The sequence below is a fragment of the Pyrgilauda ruficollis genome, unplaced genomic scaffold, assembly GCF_017590135.1.
Source record: "Pyrgilauda ruficollis isolate IOZ18807 unplaced genomic scaffold, ASM1759013v1 scaffold10, whole genome shotgun sequence".
Lineage (NCBI taxonomy): Eukaryota > Metazoa > Chordata > Aves > Passeriformes > Passeridae > Pyrgilauda > Pyrgilauda ruficollis.
In genome coordinates, this window is record NW_024508101.1 from 8,597,045 (window position 1) to 8,608,315 (window position 11,271).

The 11,271-nt window shown below is 52.4% G+C and overlaps 1 protein-coding gene across 1 annotated transcript; it reads left to right on the forward strand.

Annotated features, from left to right (window-relative positions):
- The first annotated feature begins 4,889 nt into the window (after positions 1-4,889).
- On the forward strand, positions 4,890-9,022 carry FAM3D (FAM3 metabolism regulating signaling molecule D). The gene is made up of 9 exons (XM_041464157.1): positions 4,890-4,911; positions 5,621-5,728; positions 6,037-6,057; positions 6,540-6,663; positions 6,915-6,973; positions 7,333-7,383; positions 8,374-8,458; positions 8,600-8,726; positions 8,933-9,022. The coding sequence occupies exons 1-9, from the start codon at positions 4,899-4,901 to the stop codon at positions 9,020-9,022; spliced, it is 678 nt and encodes a 225-aa protein (XP_041320091.1). The 5' UTR covers positions 4,890-4,898.
- Positions 9,023-11,271: the final 2,249 nt, after the last annotated feature.

The following is an 11,271-nucleotide window of genomic DNA, read 5'->3' on the forward strand; positions in this document are numbered from 1 at the left end:
CTCCTGCACCTCCTGCCCAGCACTGAGGATCAGAAGTGGGGGGAAGCAAAGAAAAGCTCAGGGCACAGCTTTATACAGAGATTACCTTCAGGTATTAAACTAATTATCAGGAAGCAGCGTTGGTCTCACAGGGGCTCTGCTCCAGCCCTGTGCAAGCTGCAGTCCCAAAGGCAGCACTGTTGCTGCCAGCCCCACGACTCCTCCACTGGTTTTTGGATGAATATTGCTTTAAAAGCTCCAAGAGAAGCCATTTGGTTCTTCTAAGTGGTAAGAATGGAAAAGAAAAAGGAAAGAATGAATGGGATCGCTTTTGTTCTTGGCTGCCACGTAAATGAAGTGCGACTTTGGAAAAAATAGAGAGCCCCTAGTGCTAACTTCAGGAGTAATTTCTTCCTTCAGAACTATAATAATAACAATGATAAATTATTAAAAAGCAAACAGCCTAAATCTATACATTGAGTTAACTCATGACTCCTTTTGAGTTCAGGACTGTTGCTGGATAAATACATGCTTATTTGGAAAAGGAACCTCCAGCTTCCTGTAAATGACAGGCAGAGAAGCAAGACAGGGCCAGCCCACACACATGCAGCACAGCTGGGGGAAATCCCGGCAGATCAGGTTGTTCTGGTTTTACCCCAGTTTGGGGAACACCACTCCTGGCTCATGCCCGCCTGTTCCCATTGCAGCACCCCTGTCAGCCCGATGTGCTGCTTCGGTGAAAGAGCAGAAAGTCTGCTGCCCACCCTGCGAGAGGTTTCCCAAAAAAGCAATGGCCAAAATGAAGAAAACCTCCAAGGGAAGCGCTCCTGGCCGCAGCAATGAACGTGTTCTCCCTGCCGCGGGGGAGCTGCTCCCGAGCTGCGGCCGCCGTGCCCGCGGGCTGTGCCCGGCCCCGCAGCCGGCAGGAGATAAGGCTCGGGGAGGTGCCCCGGAGGGCTGGGCAGGCTGGGCAGGCTGGGCAGGCTGGGCAGCTGTCCCGGCACGCTGCCGAGCACATGGAGCCCCAGCTTCCCGGGGTGTCCCAGCGCCCGCGGAGAGGGACGGCACGGCCGGGACACTGAGCGGTACGTGGGCTCGTCCCATCCCCGGCGGGGAAATGTCTGCCAGGGCATGACTGCAATAATGTGCTGCTGCAGCGCTTTTCTTTTGACTTACTGGCGGGTTAGGGGGCTGCCTGGGGAAGGTTTTAGTTGTTCTTCCTTCTCGTGAGAGAAGGGGAGAGGAGGTGAAGGGGAAGCCCCAGGCGCTGGCATCCTTTCGGTAGGGCGCAGCTGGGCTGGTGCCATGGGCTGGGCTAGTGATCTCCCTGTGTCAAGGGGAGCTGGGATGGGCTGGAATCACCTCTGTGCTGTGGGGGCCAGATCATCATGGCCACGGATGAATTTGAAGGGTGTTTGTTCACTCTGCAAACTGTGGGGCTCGTCCACGGTCAAGCTGCTGCTCAGGGTATCCTCTGTTTTCTCCTGCACTGCTGGAAGGGTTGGTGTAGGGACCAGGTCTTGCTGCCCACACAGCACCAGCAGGGACAGAATTGCTCCCTTTAAAAAACTGATGGCATCATCTGGAATTTTGAGAAACCAGGCTTGATGGAATGGTAGGAGAGCACAAGGTACCAAGTGCTTTCTGGTAGAAAGCAGCAAAACACCCCAGATAACTGCGGGCTTGTGCCAGGGCCAGTTTTGCCATAAGATGCCCTCTCCAGCCATTTGGTGGATGCAGAAGCTGGCCAAACATTTTTATAAGCAAGAAAATTTATAAGCTCTCTAGCAAACAGCATCCTCCCTGAGCAACTTAGCAAAGTTTAGTCAGACTGATTCCTTTTGAGACTGAAAGTGGCACTGTGGTGGTAAACCCTGAACACAGGGTGGATGTGTACCCCTGCATTCAGTTGTGCAGGAGCACCCCTGCATTCAGTTGTGCAGGAAAACCCTGGCTTTTGGATGGGTGACTCAGTGGCTGTGAGCATCTGGCAGTCACCCTTTTTGGAGTCTCATCCCCACTCTGCACCAAAATGGTTTCGTTCACAGTCAGGGACCTGTTGGGAGAGAGAGGGACATGTGGGGTTCAAAAGCAGGGGGAAAAAAGGAAAAAGAGAAAAAAAAAAAAAGAAATAAAAAAAGGCAGAAGTTTGTGGGGAAGAGAAGTAAAGTTTTCCTGCAGCACTGAGGGAGAACAGGAACACTGGCTGGCGCATCCTGGAAGGAGTCCCTGGGCGGGCAGGGATCTGTTCTCCAGCAGCAGTGACTCAGCTCCGCCAAGCGGCGCTTCGGGCCAGAGCAGCCTTGGGTGGAGCTTTGCTTTACAGCACCGTGAGCCGCTTTAGCAATATTTGCCCAAGAACTTTCTTGTTCCTGAAATGTTTTTTTTTTAAGCAAACAAGTTTGAGGTTTATTAGACAAATAACTCCGTTTAACACCTATCACAATGCCGTCTTTTCTCCCTCTCCTGCCAGCAGCTCTCTGGCAGATGCCAGAGCACAGGTGCCTTTTATTCTGGTGCAACTGTAGAAAGAAAAAAAAAATTATCAATGCAAACAATTAAAAAATAATATAATAGAAATCCCAGGACAGGGCCACTCTCTTGTAATGCAATCAGGTTCTAGGAATTTCAGCACCCAGGGACTCCACCCAATAAATTTTATCTAGGATTAAGGTGAAGATAAATAGCCCAAAGAAATATATGGCTTCCCCAAAGCACTGGCGTTTATTGGTTTATTTTTCCATTTCTCTTCCTCTGCGATGAAATCAATATGTGCAAAGAATAAAAACACAACTTTGGTGAAGGGGAGGACTGTGCAGTGGGCCCCAGTGAGGCCAATGTTCACTGTAGGACTGGAAGGTTTTGCAAACCCAGTGGAGTTTTGCTGCACTGACTGTGTTCAAATCACACCCCAGCTCTGAATCCTCACCAGATCCAGGCTCTGCTCAGGGCACTTGTGGGGAAGACAAGAAGCTCCCAAGGCAAACCAATACCAATTTTGAAGTCTTCACAACTTGCCAAGGGGGATTGTGAGAACTGGCCCCATTTTCCAACCCCATCATCAGATCAGGCACTGGGATGGGGAGCCAGAAATGGGAAGAGGGTCCCTGTCTTTATAAACTTCATGCTGAAAGGAGCAAAAGGGAAGAGCCTTGTGCTGCCCCTCCAGATACAGCCACAGACAAGGTTTGTCTTCTAAAATCTTTAAACTGTCCTTTTTCAGGTCTGTGAATCTTATAGCAGCTCAGTGAAATGGGCTTGCTTATACCAGCTCTGACACAAGCTTTAAAATCCATTTCAGAGTAACTGTGCTGAGGGCTGGGGTGTGAGGAAGGACTTGTGGCATCACAGACCTCCCTGCCAGCTCCCGTGGGGACAGATTCCTGCTCACAGCCAGCCCTCCTCTGAGGGGAATAGCAGCAGAGAGAGGGAGATGCTGCTGGGAAGCCAGTGTGCTCAGCTGATACACAAACAAAAACACTTTGTCTCGGAACATGGGGCACACAGATGCCTCCCAAGGCTTCCCCTAAAATGCAGGTGGGCCAGTCTCCCATGGGAAGCTGGTAGCTCCGTGCTGGAGCAGCTTTGGCAGACTGTCCTTGCTGCAGTGCCACAGCAGGTGTGGGGACAGCAGAGCAGTCTCATGGGGAGGAGTGCCAGTGCTCCAGAAAGCTCAGCTGAAACTGATGGGGCTGCCTAAAAACCCCAGAGAGTGATGCTGCAACCCAGCCCTGGGTGTAGGGGAAGCCCCAGGGAGCCTCTCCTCGGGGCACTGAGGGGGGACACAGCTCCATCCAGCCCAGGGTCAAGAACACAGTCAGCCCTGGGAGGGGACCCACAGCAGGGCTGGGCAGGAGGAAAAGCTCTTCTCTCCTTCCTCATGACGCAGCAGCATGAAATCAACATTCAGCCCAGCCCTGCTACAGCCCGCTGCTCCTTATTTACCCTTCAAACAGGAAAAGCAACTCTCAGCACAGCTCGTTGACAAATTTTCTGTCAAACATTACTGAAGGGCTGCTTTAGTTGCCATTAGGCTCATGAACTCTCAGCACCCATCTCACAAGTGACAATTCACCACAGGGCTCCAGCGTGGTTGCCAGGACACAGGTTCAACAGGCTGCAGCCCCGAGTCTCAAAGGTAGGAGTGGTCCCAGCCCCTGGGGGTGCCAGCAGTGGGGTGGCAGTGCCTGTCCCATCGGTCAGGGTGGCAGTGGGACAGAGGGCAGCAGGTGGACTCTCCCGGGTAGGAAATAGTTCATGCTCCAAATTACAACCACTCCCTGTCCACTCCTGGGGTGAAGACACTCCAGGATTTGGCCAGGTGGAAATATTCCTGAGTTTAAGTCAGGTGTCCACAAAGCTGGCTGCTCTCCTCGGTGCAGTGGTGCTGCCCTTCCTCCCTTCTCCTTTGGATTTTAAGGAAGACAGGCTTGTTCCCAGAGACTCCCCTGACTGGCAAGGCCAGATCACAGCTTGTCCTCAGACAGCATTTTGCAGTGCCTAATATTTGAAATCTACCTTGCATCATCCCAGAAGAAAATGCAGCACAGCTGTGATTGAAAGTGTCCTCACTGCTACCAGCAGAAGAGAAAAGGCTGGTCCATGGCTGAGAGCAGGGCATGAGCGAGGAGCACCAGGGGCAGCAGACAGGGGCAGGGTTCCGAGCTCCAGAAGGAAGCGAGCTCGGGCAGTCAGCCTGCTCCAGGACTTAATCAGGGTGGGACCTTCTGCCTGGTAAGAATTTGTATATCTTTGATGACGTCCTCACCATTGCAAATGTGACTGAACATAGCAATTATCTTCTCATCTAGGATCTGCCTGGCTTTGGTGGGTTACAGGCACTCTTCAAGGCATTGCCTTCTTTCCTCAGGGTGACGTGTGACTGTCAGTCCTCCCAGCTGTGCTCTCTGCCCACCACCATGCGGGTAACAAGTAAGGAGAGACACATATTTGCTTTTCTCTGTTTTTCTATGGCTCTTTATGCCTTCTTCTCATTTACACGATGCCTTCCCAGCCCAGCAACCCTGCCCTTCCCCTGCCAGGGACATGGGAAGAGGCTTTGTATAAGCATCAGGTTTTTACAAGATTTGTGTCGATTTCAGCCTGTTGTATTTTTCCCAGTGAAACCTTCTGTGACTGGGAAGAGATGGCTATTGAGACGTTCCTGGTTCCATAAGAGCCATTCAGCTGCAATAAAAGTACATTTTTCTGCTCTCTTTCCATGCAGGACTGGAACGTTTTGCTCTGATGAGCGCTGCTTTAAAGCCAAATGCCAATCACAGTTGTATCAGCAGCTGCTCGGCTGTAGCTAGTGACTAATTGGGGGATAGCAGCCTTCCCAGCACTGGGAACATAAGAAATATTTGGATTTACATAGCTTTCTGAGTAATTATCAGATTTACTTTAACACAGAGAGAAATATGAATAGTGCCTCCCAGCAGAATGCCTATCTGGGCATCACCACATACTCTGGAGATGGTAATTAAGAGATCAGAATCCATTTGGAGGGTGAGGGATTGTTAGCTGCCTTCCCACACCATGCAAGCACTGGCTGTCAGCCTGTGCCTGGTGACCTGGGGACACAGATCCCAGTGAAGCAGAGGGATGCTGCGGGGCCGCTCTCACCCCGTCCCTCTCGCAGGTGTGATCCGCTCCGTGGTGCTGCTCCTCACCCTGCTGGGCACGTGGTTCATCATGCAGACGTACTTCCAGCACAGCTGGAAAGCCATCAGCCTGCGGAGCTGGCTCGGTGAGGCACCAAGGGCTCCGCAGGGAGGTGGGAGAGGTTCCAGGGTGAGCCAGCCCCCAGAGCTGGGTACAGCTGCCCTGACCGCTGGTATCTGCAGTCTCTGGCCGAGGCTTTAGCCACCAGCTCTGACCACTGGGGCAGGGAGGGGACACTGTGCTGCGGTGGGAAGCTGCACTGGGATGGGTGGGTCCAGGGATGCCTGCAGCCAGGGGAAGCAGTTTCAGAGAGGTGCTTGAACAGCTGCTGCTGGCTTGGGGAAGAGCCAGCAGCTCTCCAGGGTGTCTAATCCTCCTGCTTGATACCCACAGGTGCCACGAAGAAGCTCAGCAGTGAGTATTGCTCTCGACTTCATCACACAGCTCCCCTTCAGAGTTCAGGGGAATGGTGGAAGCGTGGGATCTCCTTCAAGAGCCCCTTCCCTGAGGCAAAAATCCCCCTCTCCCAAACACGGGGGATTTTCCTACTGCACACAGCAGTGGGGTCTTTGGCAGGCCCCTGCCTTGGCCAAGAATGGGGAAACTGTGGGCAGAAAAGCCCCAAGGGTCTTGCCTTGGACAGCAGCTCCAAATGCCCCGGGCACACAGCATGCGCCACACCTGGAGCAGCACCTGGCCTTGGGACCATAAACCTCAAACAAGAAGCTGGTCCCAGTCCCAGGACAAGCCTCCTTCATGGGATAAATTGATCCAGGTGTTGCCCCCTTAGTGGGCCACTGTGTCCCGTTCCAGCCCCGCTCAGCCCCTCAGGGACACGGCCAGTGTCTCCCCATGGGGACAGAGCCGTGCCCTTCAGCTCCACTCCTCCCTCACAGGCGAGAAGCTGCCCCGGCACAAGTGTGGGAACCAGAAGAGCTGCCCCCAGAATTATTTTGCCTTCAAGATCATCAGTGGTGCTGCAAATGTGGTGGGACCCTCGATCTGCTTTGAAGACTTGGTGTAAGCAGCACATGGCAGGGACAAGGCAGCTGTGGCTGGCCTGGCCTCCAAGAGGGCAAGTTTGGCTTCTGCCAAGCACATCAATAGCCATCACAGTGTATTTGTGGTTTAAAAAATTTTAAATAGATTTCTTTGCTACCACTTCTGGGTTTTTTGCCATCTACAGCCCTTTCACCACACCACAGTTTCACTGGTGTCAGCATCTCCAGGGCATCCCTGCACTCACTGGTGCTCTCTGCTTTCCTTTCCAGCCTCATGAGCAGCGTGAAAAACAACATTGGCAGAGGCCTGAACATTGCACTGGTGAATGGTGAGTCAGAAGGCTCTGACCCCCTTCTCCCCACTGCCAGGGGTCCTTCCTTCCCCAGGAAAGCACAGGCCACTGAAAACCCCTTCCCAGGCACTGTGGCTGAGCCAAAAGCACATCCATCTGGGGTTGCATGGGGAGCACAGCCACAATTATGGTTGCAAGCACTGCCAGTGAGGAGGGAACAAACCTACCTGGGCTGTGCACAACGAGCTCCACAAACTCCTCCATGCAACACAGTCACCATTGCAGCAGTCACACACACTGAGGGAAGAGCAAAGCATTTTGCTCATGGCCAGGCAAAGCCCAGAGACACCCCAATGCAAACTCACTGTGCTCTGTTTTCAATTTTAACCTTTCAGGAACAACTGGGAAGCTCCTGAAAACCGATGCCTTCGACATGTACTCTGGAGGTAAGCACATCACCCTGCTCCTTGGTGGTTCTCAGCCAGGGCTCACACCAGCACTGCTGGCTGCTTCAGCTGCTTCTCTGCCATGTATTTAATGATAAAGTCAAGTGGGCTTTGACCAGACTTGCCAGTCTGGGTGGTAAAAGCCCAGCTTTCCCTGAGGCCATCAAGCCTGGAGTCCTCACAATGCTCCCACATCCAGCATTGGCTTCTCACTCTTTTTACAAGCATGTAATAGCCTGGGAAACATTATTTAACTTACCTGAATAAACCAAGGCACTTGAGAAAGGTACTTTCTGAGATCAGGCAGTTACACTAATCCTGCCACTTTGCAACCTGTAACTCAGTTTTTGCACACTGGTGGTGGCTGAGCATTCCCCTGCCTTTCACACCAGGATAAATGAGGGAGCTCAGGGTGACAGGACCCCCTCAGTCATTCCTTTGGTTTGCAACCTACTCTTGGTGACTCTGGTTTTAAGGAGAATCACAATATAATGAGATTTCCAGCCAAGTTTGTGAGTGAGATGCTCGGTGGGAGAGGCACTGGGAAGAAGGCAGCAGTCAGCTCATGTGCCACTAGATGGGGCATTGGATCCAAGCATCCCACAGATGCGGGATGAGGAGTAATTCCTCCAATACAGCCAGAGGCACGACGGCAGGGAAGGCGGCTCTGTGGCCAGGCAGGTTTATTTCTTGTGTCGGGAGGTAAATTTACACAATTGGATTTCGGAGTTAGCAAGCAAAGTTTAGGAGAAATTTCCACCCTAGAGTTGTTCCAAAAGGAGCATGTTCAGTCCTGTGCACTGCAGGAGAGCCCAGGAGGAAACACAGCATGGGGAATGTATCATTTGGGAGCCCACCATTCCCCCAAACCCTGGCTAGCACCTGCACAGTCAGGTCATTTCCCACCAACCCAGAGGAGGCTCCCCCAGCTACCATGCAGAAGTACCCACTAAATCCCTTTTTTCTCTCCTCAATGCTCTTCTCTCCCAGACGTTGCCAAGCTGCAGACCTTCCTCCAAGGGATCAAGCGTGGCACCCTCGTGCTGACAGCAAGCTACGACGATGCTGCCACAAAGTGAGTCTGCCCACGGAAGGAACACCAGGCTCCCCAAAACACACAGCTGGGGGAGCTGGACATGCTGCTGCCTCCAACAGAGAGGGTGAAAGAGGGGACACCTAGCTGGCACCACAGTGACACCTCCTTACCCTCTTTCAGGATGAATGACAAAGTACGGGCGTATTTCACGGAGCTGGGCAGCAGCCACGTGGGCAAGCTGGGCTTCCGGGACAACTGGGTCTTCTTGGGAGCAAAAGGGCTGATGAACAAGAGCCCCTTTGAAAAGGTACAGGGCCCTCCCCTGCCATGAGCTCTGCAGGCTCCATCCTCTTCATGGCACGTCCCCAGCTACACCTCACCCACCTGTCTGCAGAGGACAAGGACCAGTGGCATTATCCCCCACACCAAACCGAGCTGCAGCTTCTGCCACCTGGCAAACTTGCACTGTTTCAACCTCCTCATTCATCTTCTTTCTCTCTCTTTTTCCTGCAGCACATTAAAAATGATAAAGAGACAAATAAATACGAGGGCTGGCCTGAGCTGTTGGAGATGGAGGGCTGTGCCCCCAGGAAGATGGACTAGCATCAAACTCCAGCCTGCCATGGAGAGCAGCCTCATCAGTCCCACAGGGACACCAGCCCCATCGTGGGGACTGCAGCCTCTCCACTGCCAGGTCACAGAGTCCAGCAGCTGCTGGACTCAGGAACTGCTCTCAGGAACTGGGTGTTTCACAGCAGGAACTGTGCAGGGCTTGGAGAAGAGCTGTACAAGTGCCTGCAGAGCTGAGCAGACACGTGGCCAGGCTGCAGCCAAGACATCCTCATCTGTGGGTCAATTTTGGGTATTTTATTTTTCTATCTTTTAACTAGAAACTTTGTAGAAGGTTTTGTAAATTTCTTAAATTACATTTCTAATTATAAAACACTACCTTCTCCTTCCATTTTCAAGCATAATCAACACTTTCCCCCACAGGCACAGCATGCCAGGTCCTCTGCCACCAGGTGAGCATCACCATCACCCATCCCACAGCCCTGCACACAGGAACTCCCCCTCCCCATGTGGTACAGGGAAAAGTCATCCCTGGGGATGCTCAGACTTTGGTGGTTCCCCTTGGAGCTCTTGCCAATGTCCTACAGTCTCCTACAGCCACAACAGGGCCAGAAGTCCACAGGGATAGCATGCAGCAGTGTAGGTTAATATTTGCAGACCAAAGTATCATTCCTGGGTGTTACAAACTGGTTTAAACCCAGAAGAGCAAAGAAAACTAAGTCTCTGTGTATAAAACTGAAAGATTTTTGAAGGTTCAAAATATTCCCAAAAATGAGATAAAAAACAAGATTAAATGTTGATGCCAAAAAAATGGATAAATTTTGATTTAATAGTAAGAGGCAAAGAGAAAGAAAGTGAAAAGTTGGGAAAAGTCAGAAAATAGTAAGGTTACTTTTAAAAGCACAGGATAGGTCACCACCTCACTGTGCTGCCTTGGTTGCTGCTCAGACAGGGTGGGGGGAGTGGAGCAGGTTTTGCCCTGGTTTTTTTTTTTTTTTTTTTTTTTTTGCTGTTAGAACCATCTTATCTGCCTTTCCTGATCTCGGGAGCAGTTTGGCTGGGATGTGGCTGCCTGTCCTCGGGATGCAGGAGCCGTGCCTGGTCTGTGCAGCCAAGCCTTGGTCTGCTCGTGGTGCTCCCTCCCTGCCACGGGACACAGGAGCAGGGCAGGGGTTCCACAAATCACTCCTGGCTTCGGTCCAGGGCTGCAGGATCAGGGGTTCTCCCCAAGCAGTGTCAGCTCCCAGAGGCCTCAGGGTATCCCACAGCAGGCAGTGATGGTGGAGGCAGGGGAAAGGCCAAGGTCAGGGATTCTATCCCCGCTTTCCCCTCCACATTCTGCACGTTTTGCCTCCCTTTTTATGGGCCTCAAGGCAGGCTACTCACAGTCTATCCCACACATGGTTTTCAGGTGTTCAAGAGTGATTATAATAAGCAGATGTAATGACAGAGCACTTTTTGAAGCCATTCTCTTATTATCAGGTTCTTACACTGGGTTAAATCCAAGCAAAATCCTCTGTGGCACATCCCCATCAAAGGTCAGGATAATGCCAGGGTTGTGCCAACCTTGCTTTGCCCTCAGGGAGGGAGGGAGGAGGGAGGGAGGGATGGATGGATGGATGGACGGATGGATGGATGGATGGATGGATGGATGGATGGATGGATGGATGGATGGATGGATGGATGATGGATGTACAGGTTCCTTGGGCAGCTGAAGTTGTGCAGCACAGCCAATAGGTGGGAGCCTTTTACCGGCAGAGCTCTGGAGCGCTACAACACGCCCGGGTCAGCCACACACCGGGAGCTGCAGCCCAGCCTGGGGCCAGCCGACACCACCGGGAGAGGACAGATCCCGGCCCGAAGGCGAGCAGGAAAGCCCCACAGCGCTCCTAGAGCAGTCTCCACGCTGCTGCCCAACACCGAGCCGGTCCTGGGGAGCATCTGCCCCCTGCTCCTGCCCAGATGCATCAGCCAAGCACGGTCTGCTCCCAACCCCTCCCTGAGCCCCGGCACTGCTGGGATCAGATCAGCTGCACGGGTGATGGCTGGGCTTATCTGTCATCAGAGACAGCAATGAATTTGCATCATGTACAGACTTTAATTTCCGACGATTGTGTCTGGTTTTTCCCCATTCTCTGAAGCAGACCAGCAGTTTTGCAAAACATGAGGATGGAGCGTTTCTCCTGGAGCATTTGGAGCTGCATTTGAAGGATAACAGACTGTCCTGCACAGCCCTCTCTGCTTCCAGCAGCCCCTGCACAGCTCCTAGCAGGCAGTTCACA